Source organism: Phocoena sinus, chromosome 2 (genome assembly GCF_008692025.1).
Source record: "Phocoena sinus isolate mPhoSin1 chromosome 2, mPhoSin1.pri, whole genome shotgun sequence".
NCBI lineage: Eukaryota > Metazoa > Chordata > Mammalia > Artiodactyla > Phocoenidae > Phocoena > Phocoena sinus.
In genome coordinates, this window is record NC_045764.1 from 7,066,959 (window position 1) to 7,092,789 (window position 25,831).

At 43.4% G+C, this 25,831-nt stretch overlaps 1 protein-coding gene across 1 annotated transcript in view; it reads left to right on the forward strand.

Moving 5' to 3' along the window:
- NMT2 (N-myristoyltransferase 2) overlaps positions 1-25,831 on the forward strand; it is a 56,746-nt gene that overhangs the window by 22,289 nt on the left and 8,626 nt on the right. The window contains exons 2-9 of the mRNA XM_032622285.1: positions 5,349-5,484; positions 10,679-10,823; positions 13,559-13,677; positions 13,774-13,865; positions 13,989-14,105; positions 15,348-15,518; positions 16,650-16,758; positions 24,240-24,410. Of these exons, the coding sequence (XP_032478176.1) occupies positions 5,349-5,484; positions 10,679-10,823; positions 13,559-13,677; positions 13,774-13,865; positions 13,989-14,105; positions 15,348-15,518; positions 16,650-16,758; positions 24,240-24,410 (1,060 nt within the window). The remainder of the gene's footprint in view (positions 1-5,348; positions 5,485-10,678; positions 10,824-13,558; positions 13,678-13,773; positions 13,866-13,988; positions 14,106-15,347; positions 15,519-16,649; positions 16,759-24,239; positions 24,411-25,831) is intronic.

Genomic DNA, 25,831 nt, shown 5'->3' on the forward strand with positions numbered 1-25,831 from the left:
ACATAACGGGGGTCCCCTTCCGTCGATCTTCCCATATCACTTCCTTTACTTTCCCAGGTCCTCACCACCAGCCTCCTTGAGACCGTCAGGCTTCTGCTTACAGTCACCGCAGGCTCTTTCCATCTGGCCTGAAAGCCAGGGCCGCGTGTTTTGGGTTTTAGTTACAGCAGCCCTCCACTTTCACACCCCACGTATCTGGCTGAGTTTTTATTGCTGCATGCAACACCGTTACAGGCCTGGTGACACAAAACAACGTTGCTTTATCAGGCTTGCAGATCCGGTGGGTGAGGAGGCTGGGAAAGGCAGTTCCTCATCCAGGGTCTCTTGTGCGCTTACAGACAGATGTTGCCTTGGGCTGGAGTCTTCTGCAGACTTGACCACGCTGGGCATTCATGAGGGTTCCCTCCCGTGGCTTCAGCGGGTGGTCTCAGGGCAGTCAGACCTCTTACGTGGCTCCTGGCTGCCCCCAGACTTGAGCATCCCAAGGGAGCCATGTGGAAAGTGCGTGGTCTTTTGTGACCTAGTCTCAGAAGTCATGTAGTGTCACTTACACTGCGTTACGAGCAAGTGACGAGCCTGCCCAGACTCAAGAGGAGGGAAGGAGACCCCCAGCTCTCGATGGGAGAAGCATCAAAGAATTGGCAGACATACTTCCAAACCGCTTGCACCCGGAGCAGTGTCTGGCAACAAGGCCTTGCCTTGCAGTCGTATCCAACGAGTAGGCACTTCTGCCTCTCTTATTCTATCTGCTTGTTAGTCTTTGGGCGCTGCAGTGTGACCCCTGTAATAACAAGCTATGTTATAATGGGGCTTTCTTGTATTTGAAACGTATTTTTGGAAAGTAGGAATACAGGACTTCACATTCTACGCACTTTATTCCAAATGAATTAGAAAGCTAAATATTTTCCCCCAAAAGTCATAAAGCTAAAAGAGAAAAAGTTACAGAAGGATACTTACATAATTTTGGAATTGGGAAGACTTTCTAAGCAAGATTTGAAAGCCAAAAAACCACAAGGGAAAAATTTTAAGTATTAGACCCCATAAAATTTTTAATTGTACAGGAAAAAATACCATAAATTAAGTGGAATGCTAAAAACTAAACTGTGTATTTACAGTCTAAACAATAGACAACAAACTAGGCAATGGAATATAAGCAGAGGGTCGTATCTCTCATAGGCCTGTTTTGAGGATTAAATGAGATTAAAGTGCCCAAAGTAAAAATTGTTAATAAATGACAAGTTCTATCCATGCTTTTATAAAGGGCACCTACAAATCATTGTTTTTTAAGATGGCTAATGGAAAAAGAATATGAATGAGCTATTCGTGGAAAAATATAAATGCTCTGTAAACATATAAAAAGATATGTAGGGCTTCCCTGGTGGCACAGTGGTTGAGAATCCGCCTGCCAGTGCAGGGGACACGGGTTCAATCCCTGGTCCGGAAAGATCCCACATGCCGCGGAGCAACTAAGCCCGTGCACCGCAACTGCTGAGCCTGCGCTCTAGAGCCCGCGAGCCACGACTACTGAGCCCACGTGCCACAACTACTGAAGCCCGCGCGCCTAGAGCCTGTGCTCCGCAACAAGAGAAGCCACTGCGATGAGAAGCCTTCGCACCACAGTGAAGAGTAGCCCTGGCTCATGCAACTAGAGAAGGCCCACGCATAGCAACAAAGACCCAACAACGCAGCCAAAAATAAATAAATAAAATAAATTTATTTTTAAAAAAAGATATGTAGCCTCACCCCTGGTTAACTAAAGGAACATTAAATCTACAGTGAAATTTTTTTCTACCTATCAGATTGTCAGGTATGAAAAAGAATGGTTATATTTCAATGCTGGCAAAGACATAGGGAAATTGCTGTTCTCATTTACTGTTTGGTCCTTTGTTCTTCTACAGGTAAGGTAATTTTTCCTCTCTGGCTCTTTTCATCTTTGATTTTCTGTAGTTTGAGAATGATTTGCCAAGATGCCATTTTAGGGGCATTTATCCTGTTTGGTGTTCTCTGAGCTTCTTGGACCTGTGGGTTAGCACCTGCTTTTGACTTGGGGAAATCCCCAGTCATTATTGTTTCAAGTATTTCTTCCATTTCTTCCTCTCTTCTCCTTCTGGTTCTCCCATTACACATATGTTATACTCTCTGTAGTTTTCCCACAGTCCTCGGATGTTCTGTTCTGTTTTTTCCATCTTTGTTCTCTTTGCTTTTCAGGTTTAGGGGGGTCTCTGAGGTTTCCACTGCTGTATCAAGCTCAGAGATTCTTTCCTCAGCCACGTCCAGTCTACCAATAAGCCCATCAAAGACATTCTTCATTTCTGTCGCAGCGTTTTTGATTCTTCTCGGTTCTTTCTTAGGATTTCCATCTCTGCTTACATCGCCTGTCTGTTCTCACGTGTTGTCTACTTTGTCCATTTGAGCCCTTAGCATATTAATCAGAGCTGTTTCGAATCCCAGGCCTGATCCTTCCACCGTCCCTGCCACGTCTGGCTCTGATGCTTGCTGTATCTTTCCCAGGCGTGTTTTTGGCCTGTTGGAATGCCTTGTAGTTTTTTCTTGATAGCCAGACATGATGTCCTGGGTGAAAGGAACTGCTGTAAGTAGGCCTTTGGTCATGCGGTGGTGAGGCGTGTGGGGCGGGAGGCATTGCGGGGTCCTGTGATCCGGCCTCAGTCTTTTAGTGAGCCTGCGCCTCTGGACCGTGAGCTCACAGATGTGAACAGGATGGCTAACGGGGGCTGGAGCCAGGTGTTTCTTTTCCCCAGATTAGTTAAACTCTGACCATAGCCCAGCTGCTTAGGCTCTGGTTGACTAGTTTCTGCTGAGGACAGACCTTGTTAAGAAGCACAGAACGTCTGGCATTTTTCAGAAATGATTCCTCTTCCCCTCCCTCTACCAGAAGCACGAGGGGATTTTTCTCTGCTCTCTACTGTGGGAACCTGACTGCGCTCCTGAGGGTAAAACTCACAAAAGCGTGGGAGACCCCTGTGACTGGGCTCCTAACTCTGGGTCTTGTTCACATGTTGCCTCCAGGGCTCTGTGAATTGCGGTCCAGGGGTTTCTGCCTGAGCACTGGCTCTCATGGAGGTTCCACGCGTGAGTCTCTGCTCCCAGAAGCTGTCTCTCCAATCTTGGGGGCAGCAGTTTTTCCTGTGTCCCTGCCTCCCACCCTTAGGGATCTCAGAAGAACTGTTGACTTTTCAGTCTGCTGAGATGGAGTGGTGACTTCCAAGCTCCTTGTATTCAGAACCAGAAACTGATTTACTGTTGGTATAGTGGAAACTGGAATAGTATTTAGTAAAGCAGGCTTAACTATCCACTAAAACTAAAAATGTGCATCCCCTTTGACCTCACATTTCCACCTCTGGACAAACTAGCATGAATGCACAAAGATGTAAGTACCAGAATATTTTTTTGCAGCAGCATATTTTATATAGGAATGGTTACATAAAATATGATATACTGACACAATGGAATGCTACCCAGTTGCTAAAAAGAAATGAGGTAGCTCAATATATCCTGACATGGAAAGAAAGAAATCCAAGACACATTTGTTAAGTGGAAGGAGAAAAGGAGCCAAGTTTCAAAATAGTGTGTTTAAGATTCAATTTTTGTTGAAAACTTACTCGTAGTAAAAATGAAGGCATGCTTAGAGAAGAAAGGCTGTTTTAGAAGAATTTATACCAGAAGAACTATTGGCTGCCTTTGAGGGACCCTGTTATAAGGCTGTTAATTAATGACCTTTGTGTCTTATATAATGAATATGTATTTGATAATTAGGCAAAAATTCAAGAAAGAAAATAGGAACAGATAGAGCTAATTAAGAACAATAGAACAGAATTGCTTATTTCCATCACTTTTCCCTGCATCAGGGGATAATGCAATAATAATCTCTGACTCAAAATTTGAATTTACCTTCTGGGAATACTGTGGGAGAGTAGGCCCAAAGAAAAGGAAATTTTAAATCTCCTTGTGTCTCTTTTTCTCTTTCAGAAGATTACAGCTCTAATATGACAAGGGTTCCAAACAGAAATGTTTTGCCAGTGAACTTTTTTTTTTCCTGTAGAGTTCTTTTTATTGTTAATCCTTCTAATAAAAATCTTTATCAGGAAAAATGCCACCCCCTGCAGAGATGCCCTTTCTTTGGTTCTCTTGTGTCAAGATTAGTGGTTTGTTGTGCCCAAGAGATGTTTATAATGGAATATTTTATGACATGTATCTCTCCCTGAAAAGGCTGATTTAAAAGTAAGTTAGTGGAGCTGTGATACCTGTGAAAGCTGTTTGACTTTGGTGATAAAATAGAGTTTATTGCTACAGTTTTCCTGCTTAAATGACATCTAAGCACCCTGCAGGATGACTGAGCGTAGACTAATATTCTTCTGGGTTCCTGGACCCAGTTCCAGTGGGGAGGTAGGGGTGGAGGGTTCCCACATAGCACCAAGCAATTCTCAGATGCCAGCTGGGTGTCCTGAAATTCATCTCAGTTCTGACACCGTCTATGCAGAGACATCAGATCCCACAAGTTAGGGACTCAGTCCCACGAGACTATCCCCCCCCGACCCCTCCAAGGTGTAAACCCAGGTTGTCACATGTGCTTCTGACCGGGCTACAGATTTAAGACCCCCCTCCTTAGATTCGGTCAGTTTGTTAGAGCAGCTCACAGAACTCAGAGAAATATTTACTTTCTAGATCACCTGTTTATTATAAAAGGATGTAACTCAGAAACAGTCAGATGGAAGAGGTGCCCAGGGCAAGGTGTGGGGAAGGGGCACAGAGCTTCCGTGTCCTCTCCAGGCGCCACTGTCCCCAAACCTCCACGTGGAGAGAAATCACCAACCTGGAAGCTCTCTGAACCCCCATCCTTTTGGGTTTTTATGGAGGCTTCCTTACATAGGCATGATTGGTTACATCATTGGCCATTGGTGTTTGATTCAACCTCCAGCCCCTCTCCCCTCCCGGAGGTCAGGGAGGTGGGATTGAAAATTCCAGCCCTCTAATCACAGGGTTGGCTCCCCTGGCGACCTGCCCCTATCCTTAGGTGCTTCGAGAAGTGACCTTCTTAACATGACATAAGGGACACCTACCTTAAAGTTCTAATCTTTTAGGAAACTCCAAGGGGTTTGGAAGCTGTGACCCAGGAACCATGGATCAACACCAAATATAGATGAAAAATATATATTTTGGTCATCTGCAAATATATATATTTTTTTATCAATCAGAATATTGCACATCCTAACGTAGTTTTTCCCTCCTGTGTATAACATGTGTTTTTCCTAAATGATTCATTTCATGCAATTCAGATTTTACATAATGACCTGTTGTTGTTTTTACAAACCCTGTGAATTTCCTAACAGGAGTCCCGGAGGTGATTTGGGTGCCAAAAAGAAAAAGAAGAAACAGAAGAGAAAAAAGGAGAAACCGAATTCTGGAGGCACCAAGTCAGACTCGGCATCTGATTCCCAGGAGATTAAAATTCAGCCGCCTTCAAAAGTGAGAACCATGTTTTCTTTTAACCTCCGTGGTGTCCCATGTGTGTGAAAGCGGGTCTGGGCAGCTTAGGCGAGTGCCCTGTTGGCTCAGAGGTGTAGATAGGATGTTGCCGTGACTGTGTACTGTGTGGTCACAGCAGAGTATTTACAGCCGTCCCAACAGCCGTCCCAGGACTGACGTTGGCACCCAGAAAACTAAGAGGTCCGTGCTGGGCTTCTATGTGTGTGTGTATTCTGCCCACATCCCCCCTTTCTCGGTGAATTAGTACATAGGTTGTAGTCATAGAAGAAAGTCTCACGGTGACCTTGTTAGATTTTTGTTTCTGGTTTTTTGGGGGGTTTTTTTGTAGTTACACTTAATATTTGGTTCCCTTTTGTTCAGAAGATATTCACATTTTCATTTTTCTGGGTGTCTAATTACCTGAATAGCACAGCACCATCTGGCAGCAGGTTTCAGCAGGAGCAGCCATGGGTACGTCTCACGTTGACTTTGCCTTGGACCCGTCTGCAGTGGCCATTCTTAGTTCTATTGCCAAGGGTAGGAAGTAACCCATTTTGGACCAAACCAGAAGTGGTCCTGCTGGGCCCTGCATCTCTGTATGCTTCTGGAGATGCCGATGCCAGGCGCCACTTCCCTGGGGCCACCCATCATCCTGGCTGTGAACAGAGACCTCGTGTGCTGGACCCAAGGAAACAGAGCCCTCGATGCCAGACACTCACAGCGAAAAGGGGTAGAGTTAGAAGCATAACAAAGCAGAGGTCATCTGATTGTTGTAGCTCCAAGTAAGTTGGGCAGTGCGTGGTGTCATGGCAGGAGCTCGGTCCTGCCCCAAAGCTCTCAAGCTGTGAGCCTTTGCCAGGCTCTGCCCCTCCTTAAGCTCATTTCATCTGCAGCTTGGGGACATGCCTCCTCCCCAGCTCATAGGCTGTTAATGAGGTCACAATCAGACCATCTTTATAACGTGGTTTTTATACCATGTAAAGCAGCGGTCCCCAACCTTTTCGGCACCAGGGACTGGTTTCCTGGAAGACGGTTTTTCCACGGACCAGGGCCGGGGGGATGGTTTTGGGATGATTCAAGCGCATTACATTTATTGTGCATTTGATTTCTATTATTATTACATTGTAATATATAATGAAATAATTATACAACTCACCATGATGCTGACGGGAGGCAGAGCTCAGGCGGTAACACGAGCAATGGGGAGCGGCTGTAAATACAGATGAAGCTTCACTCACTGGCCCGCCACTCGCCTCCGGCTGTGCAGCCCGATTCCTAACAGGCCACGGGCCGCTACCAGTCCGTGGCCCTGGCGGGTGGGACCTCTGCTGCAGAGCACTGTGTATACATGGCAGTTGTTACCGTTACGCCAGTTTTGTGGGGTCTCAGGTTTTTTTCTTGCACAAACTTTGCATCTTACGACATTGAGTGAGTCTTGCAGGTAGTTTTGTTGTCGTTGTTACCTGTTTTACACATAAGGACCAGGAATCACTGGGAAGGAAAATTCCTTGCCCCAATTTTTCCCTGATTGCCTTTGTGGGGTGAGAAGAAAGTGCAGTTTCCCTCACTAGCTTTTCAACTTGCTTCTCTGGTAATAAATAGTCTATCCACAGACATAAGTTCCAAGGTAACTCATATAAGGTGCACCATAAGCTGGCAAGATATCTTGTCCATTTCTCATCGTTGCTTCATCAGACAAATGTGGTGTTATTTACATGCAGTTGTGACCATCTCCTTATTCTTTCTGTCATCACCATCAGCTGCTGCCCAGCCCTGTACCCCTGGTGATTTAGGGCCCTTCCCCTGCCTCTGGTCACTTATAAGAAACTACAGAATGGGAATTGGGGATTAGCAGAGGCAAACTAGTATGTGTAGGATGGATAAACAACAAAGTCCTACTGTATAGCGCAGGAAACTATATTCAATGTCCTGTGATAAACCACAATGGAAAAGAATACGAAAAAATATATATATATGTATAACTGAGTCACGTTGCTGTACAGCAGGAATTAACACAGCATTGTAAATCAACTATACTTCAATAAATTTTTAAAAATTAAAAAATAAAATGAGTGGGTGGTTGGAATTTAAAAAAAAAAAGAAAAAGAAGAAAAAGAAACTACAGCCAAGCAAGGCAGGAGGAACTGCTACCGTGATATGGTAGAGAAATTCTTTTCTTTTTTCATGAAGACTAAGTCAAAATTGTTTTAATGTGGGCTTTTCACTGCATTTTAAAAACTGCGGCTCCTTTCCCTGAAACTGATGTCAGCTCTACATAACACCATCATTTACAGTGACCTTTAGAGATTCTTCAGTTTAGAGAATATTGCGGTCTACGCTCAAGAACCAAAATAAAATATTTGGGTTCTTGTACACTTCTTAGTGATGAAGGACTTGAACATTTTTTCCAAGGTATTAAATTGGAAAACAGTGGGCAAAGAGTACAGTTGGTGTTTAGTATTTCCCAAGGAGCAGATATGGAGGAAAAGAGGCGTGGCGGACTCTTACACCAGAATATGACAGTGGGAGGCTAATGTGGGGTCAGTACACATTCTCGCCTTCCAAACGCCCCGTGTGGTGCTGCTCTGGTAGGTGATTAGATAGGTTTAAGAATTTATCACAGCTGAGTTTTCCTTACTGCTCTGTCGCTATGGATTTGAAAGTTGTACTTACTTGAATCTACTTTGAGTATCATCTATAAAAATATTGACTCACGGGGCTTCCCTGGTGGCGCAGTGGTTGAGAGCCCACCTGCCAGTGCAGGAGACGCGGGTTCGTGCCCCAGTCCGGGAAGATCCCCCATGCCGCGGAGTGGCTGGGCCCGTGAGCCATGGCCACTGAGCCTGGGCGTCCGGAGCCTGTGCTCCGCAATGGGAGAGGCCACAACAGTGAGAGGCCCGTGTACCGCAAAAAAAAAAAAAAAAATTGACTCACTATATTGTACACCTGAAGCTAATATAATATTGTGAATCAACCTAACTTCAATAAAAAATGAAAGCATCTAATAGCGAGCATTTGAATATGACTATTTCATGAATGGTGATTTCATGTAAGGACTGCTGGTCAACCTGCCAAGGCAGAAACCACTCTGAAGGCTTCTTCATGCAGACGGGGTACCATCATTGGCTCCTTTGGAACAAAGATGCTGATGCATGTTTGTTACAAAAGGGTTGGAGTTTGATATAGCCCTGTTAGAGGATTTAACTCAAATAGCAGGAAAGAAGGGTTACCATGGCAAATTCGGTGCAGATACTGTAGGTATATTTTTGTAAGACTGGGTTCTACTTGGCCTATTTTAAGTTAAAGGGGTGCATGTTCAAGCATTACTAGCTGAAATACACTGTGCTCTCACCCTATGTAAGTTGCAGATCTCCTAGTTGATTGCACTGTTGGGAGTTCAAGTGAATGTAAATTTCATTTTGCTAGAAATCAGTTACTTTCCTGTGGGAGGTTCAAAAGAGGCCCAAACAAGAGAAATATAAAAATACAGTAAATTAGAACAACAAAATTATTTTGTTAAATTAGTATGTGTAATTGATATATATGAACCTGATGATTCAGACCTCAATCAAAATATAAGATGAACGGCTTACAGAATTTGTGGCAGTCCTGGGTGAGGCTGTTAGACTTCCAAGAGGAGACATTAAGACTCTAACCTACCTCTGGTTAGACTCCAGCACTTTGTTTCTTGGAATCATTTTAGGGGCAAGAATCTTAAGGGAACCCAGTGAGTAAAGCCACCACAGGATGGTCTGTATTAAATAAACCCTGTTTTGTACTGGGTCAAACAAGCAAACTTCCCAGGTTCAAAGATTTGCTCCAGACCACAGACTTCAGAGTCAAAACGGAACAGAAGTCCAAAGCTGCTGTTAATAAACCATTGAGGGTTGATGGTACCTTTCCTTGGTGCCCATGGTGTTGACATACAGGGAAACCGGACTCTGAGACTCCTTCTAACCAATTCTGAACCCACAGTGACGAGCATTCTTTGTATGGCATCAAAATTCTAAAACAAATCAATAATTTCACATGTTGAAAAAACCTCACTGATTTCCATATTCAGTCCTACATGCCACTTGCTCATTTCAGTTATAGTCTCATTTTCCATGAGGGATTCCACCCCCCCCCAAAATAAAGAGCTGCGGGATCTTCAGAGATGACAGGAATATTGGCTTTGAGGAAGGAACTTTAGTATTTAAAGGCATTGTCAATTTTATAGACGGAGGATACGTATTACTTAAAAGGGAGGTTGTTTCCACCACTTGGGTTGGGGAGAAAGGCTTTTATGGTTGCAGAAGATCTGAATCCATAGAGGAAACTGCTCAATCCTTGTGGCCTCTGGAGCGGGTGTCAGGATTGGCAGAGGGCGGGGTGTGGTCCAGCAGGAGGCATCCTTAGAGAGTCCTTTTTTGATGCACTTCCTTCCCAGCCCGGCACTAAGTTCAGATTTCTTTCTTTCCTTTTTTTTTTTTTTTTTTTTTTTTGCGGTACGCGGGCCTCTTACTGTTGCGGCTTCTCCTGTTGCAGAGCACAGGCTCCAGATGCGCAGGCTCAGTGGCCATGGCTCACGGGCCCAGCCGCTCCACAGCATGTGGGATCTTCCCGGACCGGGGCACGAACCCGCGTCCCCTGCATCGGCAGGCAGACTCTCAACCACTGCGCCACCAGGGAAGCCCCCTCTTTCTTTCTTTTTATGAACTAAAATTTCCCTCGTCTGCCTGGTTTCCGTTCTAGAAGTTATTTCCTTTGTCCCCACGTTGCTCCTCCCGAGCATTAACCCCAACAGTGAAGCCGAGGCTGGAGTCTGACTGGCTGCTGTATGATAGTAGCATTTGCATTGCAGGGCACCCCTCTCTGCTGCCCCGCCCACACAAGTAATTAGTGGTGAGGACCGAGGACCGTTTGCAGATGGGTGGGAAACTGAAGCAGAGAGTGGTTCGGTTTACTTGAGAGTTCCCAGACTGTCAGAGCCCCATTGAAGCTATAGGACTGTTGTTGCCTTCAACCTAATACGTTTGCTTATATTTTAATACGTTAGCATACTTGAGCCCAAGGGCCAGACTTAGAGGAGGATTGTGCGTTTCTCCAGCGAACGCCGTGTAGTCTCCAGTGCAGGTGCACGTGGACCTGCCCCAGGTTTGGGAGCAGCGGCAGCTTCCTCATATTTTGTGTCTGTGTGTCTTTGCTGTTGTAGAATCCCACCATTCCAATGCAGAAGTTGCAGGATATCCAGAGGGCAATGGAGCTGTTATCCGCATGCCAGGGCCCCGCCAGGAACATTGATGAGGCTGCCAAACACAGATACCAGTTTTGGGACACACAGCCGGTACCCAAACTAAGTAAGCTTTTCTGCCTTTTCCCCCCAAAAACAAAGCTGGGTTAACAACAAACAAAAAAACACAAAAGAGACTTGACTTCACTTATATGATTTGTTTTAGACCACAGATTCGAAATTTATACAAAAGTCATATTTTTCTTCTTAAAATAAGTGTTGGGTGGCGACATTGGCTTTCAGTAACAACAATTTTAATCTAACTCCTGTCCGTATAAAGAAATCTAATTTCCCCACACTTCAAACATTAGTGTATTAAATATATGTATATAAGAGGGGTCTCACCCACCCCCAGTTTTTTGGTTCTGATCTTCACGGAGTGGTTTTTCTTCTGCATAAGTTTTTAGCAATCTCACACCTCAGTTATCCCAAAAAACATAGACAATTTGCCCTATTAAATCTTACTGAGATGGAAGATTTTGCTCTGTTTAACAATAGGATTCTGAACACTCACCCATGTTGTTAATTATTACCGATGTGATAACATTCCAGTATAATAAGCGAATTGGGACACCCCGTGAAGGCCTTCATAAGTGCTCTGGGTCGTGTAGAAATCTGTAATAGGCCTCTTTCCCTCAGTGCCCGGCTTGCTCCATCACATTTCACTTAAACTTTTACCACTTAAGGTTCTGTAAACTTAATAATTTAATAATTATTAAATTAATAATTAATAAAGAAACTTAATAATTTCATTGTTACTCTTGCACATTATGCCAGAAAAAAATGATATAAATGTATAAAAATGTTTTTCAATGTATTACAAGCTAAACCTGCTGCTTTGTCGTACGTTTATATGAAGATACATATTTCCATATATTATTTCCATACTTTTCTTCCTTGATAGTTCCAGTTCAAAATCTGTATAATAGAAGGTATTCATTGCCATCCCAAACTCTTATTAGCCCAGTTATGTACACATAATCAGTTTTAACAAATATAAAGCAAGGAACAATCCTTCTCTGTGCCTTCAGATAATGGGTTTCAAACTTTTTAAAAGTGACCTTTCGTTTTCCACCCATGCCCACGCCAAGCAGCTTCAAAATCGTGAGCTTCAGAGCATGAAAGAAAGAAGAAAGCAATTATCTTTGCTTGATTTTTTTTCTTTCAGGCTCTAGAAATTATTTGGTAGTGGAGGAAGACCTTCTAGAATGAATTTGCTGGATTTTAAATGACATTGAGTTGAGTGACCATTAGCTACAGGGGTGTAGATTTATTGATCTGAATGTATTGGGTTTGGCTAAATTCTGCTGGGGGCTTTTGGGTCAGTGCCCAGGGGAGAAAATTCTCTTCCAGCTGGCACCTCACCCCAGCGCACCTCTTTGGGAAGACTTCCCCGCTGCTCACCTCGTTTCGGCCCCTCCCCTAAATCCCTGCAGTGTTCTCGGGTTCCTAGAATGTTCTTTACATACCTCAATTAAGGCAACACCAGGTTAATGGTGGAAGAGGGAGCCTGAGGTCGGGGAGAATGTTTGAAAGTCAGGGAGACGCTGCCTCTTCGTTTCTCTCCAGAGCCATGTCCCAGTTCAGTCAAACACACCCAGCTGCTTGGAGCTGCTTGCGTGGGGTGGGCCCCTGGTGTTGTTATGTGGATCAGACAAGCCCTGAGCAACTCCCAAGGAACCCCAGGGGAACAGCTGGGAATCTGGCTTCTAGGGCTGACGCTGGAGCCTGAGGTATTCACTTGGGGATGAGCTGGTGGAGTGGAGGTAAGATGAACGTGCAGAGTTAGGGATTAGGAAATAGAGAAGAAGAAACCCCTTGGGGCTGGTACAAACCCTGTGACTTCCCCCCTGTGAAAAGGTCTGTGATGGTAATAACTGTACCTGAAGCTCATTTATTCAGCAGATGTTTATTGAGTGTCTCCCACTAAATGCCAGGCACTGGGGCGCAGACCCGGGAAACAGTGGTAGGAAAGTACAATAAACGGTGGGCGGGCGGTGAGGACATACTCCACGTAGGAAGAAGCTTTAGTCGGGGAGGATGCTGTGAAGACATTATGTGTAAGGCTATAGCTGAAAAAATGCCAGCAGCCAGCCGTGTGAAAGACCGGGGACAGGCCTTCTGGGCAGAGGCCCAGTCTGAGGGAAGGCAGTGGGCCCGAAGCCCTGAGGGCAGGGCTGGGTAGATGTGTCGACGGTGGCCAGGCAAGCAGTGGCCCCGGTCAAGGGCCTGGATTTTATCCCAACCTCACTGGGAAGCTCCGGAGGAAGAAGTGGGAAAGGGCGCCTTTGTGGAAATCGCTGGAGACACTGATGGCTTGAACTGTGCTGCCAGCAGCCCAGACAGAAGTAAACAGTCCTGAAATTAATTTTGAACTTTGCTGGGAGGGGTCAGGTCACTGCAGCCCTTGCCCCCGTTGGTTGAAAAAGCAGTTAAACAGAAAACATCTCGAAGGCGGTCACATCAAGCCTGTGTCGCCGGCAGTTGTGCTGAATGATTAATCTGTAATCTAGGAGTTCAGACTGAGAAGTCACCGTTGTTTCGTAATGTCCAGTTTGCCAGTGGGTGACAGAGGATTTCTCCTGTAACTGGTCCACTAGCAGTTACCCTCCACCTTGTGTAACCACCCTGCTTCGCGCTGGCAGCAGCTGAAACGATACAGTACTTTTAAGGATTATGTGGAACTCAAGAGCCCTAAGCACGCCTTTGTTTCCTGTAACTGACCATTTTGGATTGTCAGGACACTCTGTAATTGAATCGTCTCTCTTTTTGTCTTTATTTTTCCCCTCCTCCCCGTCCCAGATGAAGTAATAACATCTCATGGCGCAATTGAAGCTGATAAAGAAAACGTGCGTCAAGAACCGTATTCCCTGCCACAGGGTTTTATGTGGGACACTTTAGATTTGGGTAACGCCGAAGTGGTGAGTAAAACCTTCGACCTCGGTCCCCGACTTGGCGTGGGTTGCTTCTGCGCTGGTCCCAAGCATCACAGGCAGGACGCTTGTTTGGTCTCGTAGCTCAGGGAGCTGTACACGCTGCTGAATGAGAATTACGTGGAGGATGACGACAACATGTTCCGCTTTGACTACTCGCCCGAGTTCCTGCTGTGGTGAGTCTCGCCGGTCACGTGTGCTTGCTGGGGACAGGGCGAGGGGGGGTCGGCCTGTCTCTGTCTGTCCCTGTGTTCCTGGACACTCACCGCATCTGTTTTCCTTGCCTGCACTGACTTCAGGGCTCTGCGTCCCCCAGGCTGGCTCCTCCAGTGGCACTGTGGAGTCAGGGTATCTTCGAACAAAAAGCTAGTGGGGTTCATCAGCGCCATTCCCGCGAACATTCGGATCTACGACAGGTACGTAGTGAAGCTTGTCAGTTTTGATACATTGCTTCTCCAAGAATTGTGGTTAGAATAGGCTTTTTTTGGGTTTTGGCCGTGCCGCGCAGCATGTGGGATCTTAGCTCCCCAACCAGGGATGGAACCCGCGGCCCCTGCAGTGGAAGCGCGGAATCCTAACCACTGGACCGCCAGGGAATCCCCTAGAATAGGTTTTTTGAAATGACTGAATGCAGGCTGCTGCTGTTGAGGGAGGTTGTGTGCGTGGGGAGGGCAGAGGTGTATGGAAACTGTACTTGCTGCTCTGTTTTGCTGGGAACCTAAAAGTGCTCTAAAAAATAAAGTTAAAAATAATTCATAAAAAACAGGTTGTGAACAGTGACCAAAAAAAAAAAGAGCTGTATTTTTCTCTATCTCTTTTTCTCTCTCTGCCTCTCAGTCTCATACATGCACACACAGGTATGTATATATGTCCGTAGCAGAAAAAACAAAACTGTAAATAGGTATTTCAGATTTGTTTCTGGGGAAAAAAGTTACTCAAGGGATTCTTTTTAAGTCTTTCTATCCACAGATATGTCTGTTCCATTTTTGCTCTGGGTCTTCAGCCCAGAAAGTCAAAGATACAGTTATGAAACGCGAAGATCTAATGCGTAATAGGTCTCTTCACCTTTCAATGTACTGGGTGAGCTTATTTACTGCTAAAAAGCATTTGATCTCAAGGAATATTTTGTGCCAAATGAAATGCCTCCATATCTGGAACCAGAGCAGAGGATGGGCTTTGGAGCTCTAGAAGGTTTATGGTCGCTCAGAAAAGCACCGGCTCTGGCCTGGTCGAGGCACTTCCCAGGGATCCTGGGTATTGCATTATGCTCCAAAGCAATGTCCTATTAGATTCTGCATCTGGGTGACCCAGTTTTTGTCGTAACTGTATACATTACAGGAAAAACAGATATAGAAACTTTGAGGCACAGCTGATCCAGTTTCTACACTGAAAATTCAGAAGAGACCAAAGTTCTCAAATTTATTTGGAACAAGAGGGTTTGCTTCTCCACAGCCTGGAGTTTTGATCATTTTGGTGGGGGAGTATGGAAAATAGCTAAATCTGTGAAATATCTAAAAGATAGAATATTTTTCTTAAATATTGTGTCAAAGGAGGGCTTTCAGTTTCTCATTCTTTGAAATGTTATAGGTGTTGTCTTGTTTTTTGAAAATGTTTTCGTCTTAATGGTGGCTCTAATTTTCAACACCTTTATTTCTTAGCGTGAAGAAGATGGTCGAAATCAACTTCCTTTGTGTTCATAAGAAATTGAGATCCAAACGGGTAGCCCCAGTGTTGATTCGAGAAATAACCAGAAGAGTGAACCTGGAAGGGATTTTCCAGGCCGTTTATACTGCTGGAGTGGTTCTTCCCAAGCCAGTGGCCACATGCAGGTAATAGCGTCCCACCTTTATCTTGCACGTCACCTGTACCTAACGCTTTGAGCCTCCCTGCCATGTTGCTAACAAGTATTATTCTCCACCCGCGTAACCCAGAGGGACTTTGGCTGACCCGTGATGATATGGTTGGTGGGTAGCAGAGATGGAGATGGAACCAAGAACCACTAGCCCAGTATTCTCGCAGTAAACCCCACAGTCACGTGTATACTAATGGTGCTACATCTCCATTTCTGTGTCTCTTCCACTTGAAAGAATAGTCTCTGCCTTGGGAAACCCAGGGCATCAGTTACCTCGAGATGCCCTGTAGTACGATTTTCTTTCCTTCTCTAACACTCACTGTCACACCAGTGCTATCAGGAGCTACTCCGAAAGCTTGATAAACATCAGCTGAAAAACCCGCTAAAGCTGTTTTTATTTCTTCATCTGCTCTTATCAAGCTTTCAAAGGTTAATCTAGTAAGAAAATTGTTTATCAGATTGTCACTTGAATAACCTATTCCTAGAGCATCAGAAAGAGTTTATCTCCCTCTGTTATTTTTATTGACTCAAATAAGATGAAACTTCAGGAAAACAGTATAAAAGACAAAACTGTAAAATGACTCTCTCCTATTAACTTATTCATAAATAAACAGAATAAATAAGACTTCACAGGTGTTATTTTAATATAACCATTCATCCGAGTATCTAAACTAGAAACACTTAAGAAATTCAAGCTTGTTTTTCAAAAAGTTGTCTTTGGTGTGCGTTATATAAATGTGAAGGCTACTAAACTTAAGGAGAGTTTTTTCGTGTTTTTAAACTTTTTGGTTTGCCATCTTAGAATCTGTGATGCTCATTCAATACTTACAGACTGAGCATTGTCAATATTCCTTCTGCAGTTCTAAGATTTCTCTTTATTGAAAGAGATGGACGGTTACAAACAACAAAGGAACGTAACTGGGACATCATTTAGAGGTCAAAAATGACAGATAAAATAATTGCATAGGAAGAGGGCCAGCACCCAGCACTGCACTGGGCCCAACATAAGTGTTCATTCACTGCTTCTATAACAGCTGAGCTTAGACAAAGGTTAAAAACTTGGAGAGTTAGAAATCGATTAGATCTTAAAATCTGTATTGTATTCCAGATACTGGCATCGATCACTAAACCCCAGAAAATTGGTAGAAGTGAAATTTTCTCACTTGAGTAGAAATATGACTTTGCAGAGAACAATGAAGCTGTACAGACTTCCAGATGTAAGTAAGAATGATTTGCAGTTTTTCAAAGCTGTTAATAACTGAAACTTTTAATGTAGAAAAGAATTATTTGCAGGAAGCTAAAAACTGGCTCATGGGTCTGAGGATGTGAATATGCAGCTAAAAAGACTGCATAGAACTCTGGGGTCAGAAAAAAGGAAGTGGGTTTTTTTTTTTTTTTTAAGGCTTTTTAAAGTTCTTCAGCTTGGGGTTGGAAGGGCTTGAATTCCAGACATGTAAGTTTTGAAATTTTGAGGCTTTATATTCTGTTTAGGAAGAGGAAAGAAAAGTTCAGGCTTCTGATGATATCTTAACACATGGAACTAAGGAATAAGGTTTAAAGAAGAAACCCGGGGAGAGGAAATAATGTCTCATTAAATTAGCATATTTTTAAACTAGTAAATTCCCAGTGTGAAAAGTTGTCTCTTAATAAGTGGAAATTTAAACGTGCTTATCAGTCTTAGCTTTATTCAGGGCTCAGATGGTGAATGAATTATCTATCGCTGCATAACAAATTACCACAAATGTAGAAGTTCAGACCAACACATGGGCTATCTCTTGGGTTCTGTGGGTCAGGAATCAAGGCACTGCTTAGCTGAGGCCTTTGCTTCAGGGTTTCTCATGAAGCTGTCATCAAGGTGTCAGCCAGGGTCGGGGCCTCCTCTGAAAACTTGACCGGGGATGCATCCACTTCCACGCTCACGTGGCTGTTGGCAGCCTTGAGTTCTCTGTGGGCAGTTGGCCTGGGGTCCTCAGTTCCTTGCTGGCCGTCGGCCTGAGGCTGCCTCAGCTCCTGGTCGGCTGGGGTTCTCTATAGCTTAGCTTACAGCACAGCGGCTTGCTTCATCGAACCTAGTGAGGAGAGTCTACAGAGAGCATCTGCTAGCAAGATGGAAGTTAGAACCCTGCATAATCAATTAAAGTGGAATCACTGTTGCTGTATGTCATTGGTTATAAGCAAGTCACAGGCCCCACCCACACTCGAGACAAGTGGATGGCGGGGACATGAACCCCAGGACATGAACCCTAGAAGCACTGGGGCCATCGTGGAATCTGTCTGCCAAAGATGGGATCTTTCGTGTAAAGTTTTGATTTCGTCAGAGCTATTCTTTCTTTTGGGTTGTAGTAGATATTTTAACTCGATTGAGGGATTCTTGTGCAATATAGCCATGTTCTTCCCAAAGAAGGAGAGGACTTCACCTGTGGAAGGTGCAGCCAACTCTAGCGCCTTTTGTCTTGGGCCGGTTGTGTGTTTACCAAATGCATGTGATCAGCGGCTGCAGGAATTGATGTCTTTTTTCTGATGACAGACCAGAATCAACTAATTGCTGACTCAGGCAGAATTTCATAAGGAGAAAAGTGGAGGTGAAGGAAACCAGGTGTTGGAGATGTCAGGGTCGTCATTCCGGGGCTTCATCACCTGGTAGAGGGCCTGGAAGGCACTGTCTCCCTTCTGCCTAAGCTGTAGTTGCAGACAGTGGGGCTTGAACTAATGAACTCACTGCCTATCTGTGAGGTCAAGGACAGAGGGGGGAACGTAGATCAGAACAGAGATAAATGAAAAGCACAGGTGACATAATGAAGGAGGGTCCACATGTCCTGGGGAAGAAGGACCAGGCCCCCTCAAGTTGGGGTGACAGAATTGAAGGTAAGTTTATGGAGACATGTTCACTGAAATGGAGATGCAGGAAACTGCTCTGAGGGGTCACACCATGATCATGACCATCGTAATTTACCGATCAGCTAGAAATAATTTCTGCTAGTGGCCGAGACCCAGAGCCACTGAGCGGGACAGAGTCATGTAGAGGCGCAAGTGGCCATGAGAAATAAAGAGGCACAAGAGAGGCACAGTGCACAGCTAAGACAGGACACCATTGATTCTCAGCATCCTCCTTGCAAATTGTCAAATACTTTGCCGTATGCGAGTTGAAATAAGAACTGGAGGCGTGCCTCCTTTTTTCACTAGGGGCGAATGCTGTTCTCCTTTGGTCTCCCCAGATTTAAGTTTCTTGAGCCTAAATCTGTCTAGCTTGTGGGTAAGGAAAGTGCCCCCTTACACATAGTTGCCTAACATAGAATGAAGAATAAGGAATTTTAGTAGCTGTCGTTGGTTTATTCAGGATGCTTAGAATTAGAGGTACTGAAAGTTAGTTTTGACTTGACTTTTTCCATCAGCCTCCATATTTTTGTACAAGCATCCATCAACTCATAGGTAACAAAGTTTTGACAAGTTGGTGATAAATTGCTGGTCGGGCGGGCATTGGTGGTGAAACCAGACCTTGGCATCTTGGTTGTGGTTAACCTAGTTTCCTTGGTGGAGCTGTCCTCTTCTGGCCATGTTGCTATGGTGATTGCCTTTTTTCTTCCCTAATAAGTTGAATTTTATAAAGTGCTGTCACGTATATTGTTCAGTATATTCTTCCAACCACCTTTTGAAGTCAGTATTCTTATCCCCATCGTACAGATGCAAAGACCGAGGCTTGTGAAGGTTGATGCTTAGACCAGGGCCTGTCACTAATAAGTGGAGGACTTGGCAGGCAGGCCCTAGACGTCCGTGTTTCTCCTGTGAGGTCCCTTTGCCTCCACCTTCACCTCTAACACAACTGTCTTGGGGGCACCAAGGCCCAGTCCAACCAGACGTCTCACTGTGCCGTCATTAGAGACCAGGTTGAGGCAGGAAGGGATGAGTGTCAAGGTCCAAACACCTCTCATTGGTGTGTTCCAGCCTCCCTTCCTCCTTTTAAGTCATAGGGAAGGAAAGAAAACTAAAGAGTAAATTAATAAAAAAAAAAAAAAGAGCGAGAGAAGATAGAAGAGATGCAAGTAGAGACACTGGAAAATTGGAAGGTGCTTCCAGCAGCCACCATGGTGTCAGCTCCTGAGTTGGAAGCTGGACGAGGCAGCATACACCAGACCACCTCTTTCTCTCCCGAGCACCCAGGTGGTGATGGCCCCGCTGGCAACTGCATCATTTAAGAACATTTTTGTACCTTGAAGCGTAAAGACAAGAACCTTACTGAATACAGCTTTTGCTCTTTGATTCTATCTCGTTTTCTGATTTGCCAGGCCCGTTTCTGCTTACCATGCCGGCTTTACATCTTTGCTGTGGACGTCTGACTGTAAAAGTCAACATTGATTGCAGCCAGCATTATGCCAGACAGTTAACATCCATTATCACATTTATTATCTACACCGATCAGAGAGGGCGGGCCACTGTCCCCAATCACAGAAGAGGACATTGAGACACCAGATTGATTTGCCCAGAGTCTTCCAATCAGGACAGAGCCATCCCCGGGGCCCATGCCATTAGCTACTGTTACGTGCGAGACTACGGTCTTCCCAAGAGGAACACAGTTTCCTACCCTTTCAGTGTTGGTTTGTTTTTAATTTGGTGTTGAGAATTTCCAAACCACGCTGGGGTTTTTTTTTTTTTTTTTTTTGGTCGGTGCTCTTCAAGGTGAAGGAATTTGAAGCAGATAAAAAGCGGGAATCAGGTTAATCTCCCAGTGTCTTTACATTCTGTTGCAAGAACTTTACGCCTGGGAAGACATGCTAAGACTCAGGTGTTCTCGATTTAGGAAATGTCGATGTTTTTTAGTGTTTAATGTCCTACTGCTCCTTCTTAAATCAAATAAATGATCATAATCATTGCTGACATCTCTGCTATGGAATCTTAGCTCCAAATCAGTTCACACCACATAGTTTGACAGAGAACGGCACTGCTTCTGTTTTAATAGGGCTCTGAGCTTTGTTTCCTTATGTACTTACAAGCAGATTTTACACAGATTTCAGTGCATATAGAGTCCAACAAGTAATGCATATTAGTTGGATGGTGGGAAAGTATCTGATTCAGAAATAGAGTTTGTTTATGTAAGTTAAGATTTTCTCAGTTACTGGAAGGTTTTCTGCTTTTTATTGAAGTCTCAGAAAACATTGCCACTTGATTCTTTCAGATTATGCCAAAGCTGAGATTTTTATCTAGGTATAGCATTTCCCCCACCTCTTCCTGAAGACAACAGCTATTATATAAAATATGATTCTTTTTTTTTTTGGCCGTGCTGCACAGCTTGCAGGATCTCAGTTCCCTGACCAGGGATCGAACCTGGGCCACAGTAGTGAAAGCCCGGAATCCTAACCACTAGGCCACCAGGGAACTCCCTAAAATATAATTTTATATTTTAAAATTTATTTCGTGCTTCTGTAGATTTCTTGAAGAGGATGTGACTTTCTGATGTTAGAAAGAAACAAGTTTAGGCTCTGAGACACAAGCCATTGTTAATCAGCAAAAGTAAATATTCTTCCCCTGTTTCTAGGACCTTATATGTTTTTATAGCTGGATATAGTCTGATGTTCTCTCCTGCTTTAATGCTCCTGTAAAAACTTGTTTGAAGTGCTTGGAAATTACCAAGTTTATGTGTTTTCTCCCTGCCGGTTTGCCAAACAATACTGTTTTCACTGAGTCTTTCTTATCTAAATTCTATTACCCATTTTTCTGACCTTCAGAGACCTGAGGTAGCAGTTCTCAAAGTGTGGTCCAGGGATCCCTTGAGGTTCCCAGAAACCTTTGGGGGGCCTGTGAAGTCAGTTTTTTATAAAACACAAAAGTATAATTTGCATCTTTCATTTCATTGTCTTACAAGTGCACTATGCAGTCTTCCAGAGGCTATATGGAATGTGAGCTTACATATTCTTTTTTTTTAATTTCTAATTTAGTTTCTAATATGATAAATACGGATAAATATAACCCACGTAGGCAAAGCTCTTTGGGAGTACTGAATAATTTTTAAGAGCATAACAAAGTCCCAGAACAAAATATTTGAGAACGGCTGCTTTAAGGGTGTCTTCTGGGCAAAAAGGATGTTGATTTTAGTGATTACACAGTATGAAAATTCAGTGAATAAGAACTATGCTGCAGAAGCATATTTTGCTCCAAAAAGGAGTTGGCCAGCTTCAGTCTTCATTTCTGAATGTTCTCTATGAACAGAGAAGATGTATCCTGTTGCTTTCATTAGTTAATCTCATTGCTTGATATTATTGATTCTTACTGAACCAGTAACAAAAGAAAGAACAATCTGATGTTGAGAAGGGCTGTTTAAAATGTATCAAGGTCATCCTCATAGTAAAAAATAATCTTTTCAAATGACTGCAGTGTACATCTGGTATGGCTTTGGCCTTCCTACCAGCATTTAGAAATGTATATTTATTTCATGTAACACCATTTAGCAATCACATAGGTTTCCTCTTCCCATGAATCGCAGTGTAGAAATGCTCCGAATAACTAAAATTGGCTTAGGGAAACAAAAGAAAAATACAGTTTCACTCCTGGCTTGTACTTAAATGCCAGGCTTTAGAAATATCATCTTTTCAGAGCTGACAATGACTGTTTTCCGTGTCTGCCGCCTTCACCTCACCTTATTGGGTAAATGGTTGTGCTAAAAACCTAGGAATTCATTCATTCATTCAACACCTATTCAGGCCATTATTAACCAAGGGTTAAGCCTTGGGTGGAACCTGGGACCTGGAGATTTCGGGTCCTTTGGCTTTGAGATCCACAGAAATACTAAAAGTATGAGTTCTCTATTAAATGTCAAGGACTTAAATTCCCTCAGTTTAGAATATTAAACTATTTTAGCTGCATTACTGCATCTTTGTAGATTCCATAAATCATAACTGAGTGGCACATAGTAAATACTCAGCTAAGGACACAAAGCCCATCTCCTCCCAAAGTGAATCAGTAATCAATCAGCAGTTCTTGTCACAGAACGTTAGAAACCTCAGCACAACTACTAACATCCATCAGAGATGACACTCAAGATGAAAACCCATTTTCCACCTTGGTCTTCTCCCCTACCACTAGTCTGGGGGCATGCAGGAATTGTGATGATGTAATTTTAAAGGCAGTTTTTAATTTTAAAGTACTTAGATAAACAACAAGGTCCTAATGTACAGCACAGGGAACTATATTCAATATCCTGTGATAAACCATAATGGAAAAGAATATAAAAAAAGAATGTATATGTATGTATAACTGAGTCACTTTGCTGTACAACAGAGATTGGCACATTATAAATCAACTCTACTTCAATTTAAAAAGAATTCTAAAAGTACTTAGTGGCAATTTAGGACAGAAAAGATGGAATAGCACTATTTATATACAAGTTATTTGTCACTTAAAATTTATCCAATATTTCGTCAAGAAAAAAATATCGAGTTAACTGGAAAAATGCAGTCGTATTTGTATTAAGTTTTTTCTTTGTACAAACAAGCAAATGTAGTGACCTTTCTCACTTCTGTTGTCAAGTATCCTGGTGTCTGTACACTTCCTATAGTTGCTGTCTGGAGCTCTTTTAAGGATAAGACTTGAACAAATCCAAATGGGGACTTGTCCTGACCTTGAGGGTTTGTTATTCCCATGGCCTAATGTAGAAATTTTGATGTTCTGGAATGATGGATTCAGATGCCTATTCTGATCACCTTTTAATCAAAAGATGGCATGAGAGACCAGGGCCACTACTTGGCAACCAGCCATTCATTCTTGGCAATTAAAATGCTTCCCTTCCCATACTGACCGATATGATTTTTACTTTTCTTTCATTTTTATTCTCACGAGAACAGAAGAGCTACATTTTTTCCACAGGCTATTGGACAAAAAGTTTCTCAGCCATTTTCAACTGTGCTTTCAAAATGTCAGACGTGGCAGTCTTAAAAGCGTGATCCTCCAGAACACATGCTGAGATTGTTCTGCCCTATCATGTAGGCTGTTAAAGTTCTTGGCATGGGGATATAGATGAACTTGGAGTGTTCCCGTTGGTTTTGTCTGGGTCATGGGCAGTACTGACCAAAGACCTGGTACACAAAGATAGGACAGAACATGTCGTGTAGCTTATGTTCTAAACTAGTGGTTCTCAAGCTTTATGTGTATACGAATCACCAGGGGATCTTGTGAAACTGCACATCCTGACTTGGTAGGTCTGTGGTGGGCCCAAGATTCTGCAGTTCTGACAAGCTCCCATGGGATGCTAATATTGCTGGTCTGGGGATCATGCTTTGGTGCCAAGTTTGTTTACTCCTCTTATTTAAACCTCCCAACTTTTTTTCTTTTAATAAATTTATTTTATTTTATTTTTTTGGCCGTGTTGGGTCTTCATTGCTGCAAGTAGGCTTTCTCTAGTGGCGGCGAGCAAGGGCTACTCTTCGTTGCTGTGCGCGGGCTTCTCATTACGGTGGCTTCTCTTGTTGCGGAGCACAGGCTGTAGGCACGTGGACTTCAGTAGTTGCGGTGCACAGGCTCAGTAGTTGTGTCTCACGGGCTCTAGAGCACAGGCTCAGTAGTTGTGGCGTACGGGCTTAGTTGCTCTGCAGCATGTGGGATGTTCCTGGACCAGGGCTCGAACCCGTGTCCCCTGCATTGGCAGGCGGATTCTTAACCACTGTGCCACCAGGGAAGCCTGTCCCAACTGGTTTTGTTTTCACTCCAACAGGTTACAAAAACTTCAGGCTTGAGGCCAATGGAACCAAGAGATATCAAAGCTGTTCAAGAACTAACCAACAGTTACCTGAAGCAGTTTCATCTAGCCCCGGTGATGGATGAAGAGGAAGTAGCCCACTGGTTCCTCCCCCAGGAGCACATCATTGACACTTTTGTAGTGGAGGTAAAGAGAAGGTGATAAGATAGTACAGAGAAGTATGAGAACACTGTGCAACTGAGTCCATTTTCCAGAAGGATCATAAAGTGTCCATTCCCTTCCTGCCCGCATGACTCAGTGCTTCTGAACCAGCTTCCTGCTCACCCTTTCAGAACCAGCTGTTCTTACAGCTTCCATTCCTGGCAGAAGAGCACACTTTTACTACTTAATCATGGGGAATCAGGGTTCTGATCTGCTCTGTTGTTGTCTGTGTGACTAATTGCTTTTCTTAGTTTTGAAAAGGCCAGTTTGGATGATCTCATCTGAGAGGGATGTGTCCCAAAGTTTAATATTGTTTTGCTTTTGCAAAACTGGTTGGAACTGAACTGCCTTTGTTCAAGATGGCATAATTCAACCACTTCACTCAACCCTTGTCTTCTTGATTTGTAAAAGGTTTTTTTTGGTTTTTTGTTTGTTTGTTTTTTGGCCATGCGGTGCAGCTTGCAGGATCTTAGTTCCCCAACCAGGGATAGAACCTGGGCCCCTGGAAGTGAGAGCACCAGGTCTTAAACACTGGACCACCAGGGAATTCCCTGTCAAAGTTTTCTATAGCCTGAATACTGATACTTTGTATTGTGGTCCATTTCTGGGTTCTCTATTCTGTTCCATTGATCTCTGTGTCTATTTCCTCACCAATACCACATTGTCTTAATTACTGTAATTGTATAGTAAGCCTTGATACCAGGTAGAGTGATTCCTCCCACTTTATTCTTCTTTGTCAAGATTATTTTAGCTAATCTAGTTCTGTTGCCTTTGCATGTAAATTTTAGAATAAGCTTGTCGTTATCTACAAAAGACCTTGCTGGGATTTTGATAAGAATTACATTAACTCTGTAGATTAATTTAGGGAGAATTAACAAGTCTTCCAATCCATGAACATGGTATGTCTCCATTTATTTAGGTCTTCTAAAATTTATTTTGTCAGCATTCTGTAATTTTCAGCATCCAGATCCTGTATATATTTTTTAAAGTGTTTACCTAAATACTTCATTTCCTTGGAGTGATTATAAATGGTATTGTGTTTTTAATTTTGGTTTCCACATGTTCATTTTTAGTATGTAGAAATGTAATTGGTTTTTCTTTGTTGCTCTTGTATCCTGCAGGCTTGCTGAAATCACTTATTAGTTCCAGGAATTTACTTGGAGATTTCTTGGGATTTCCACATAGACAATTGTGTCATCTACAAATAGGGTCAGTTTTATTTCTTCCCTTCCCATGTGTATGCTGTTTCTTCCTTTATCTTGCCTTATTGCAGGGGCTAGATATTCTAGTACTTTATTGAATCAGAGTGGTAAACATCAACATCCTTGCCTTGTTCCTGTTATTAGGGGAAAAGCATTCAGTCTTACCCCATGAATCTTATTCCGTGATGTTAGCTGTAGGTTTTT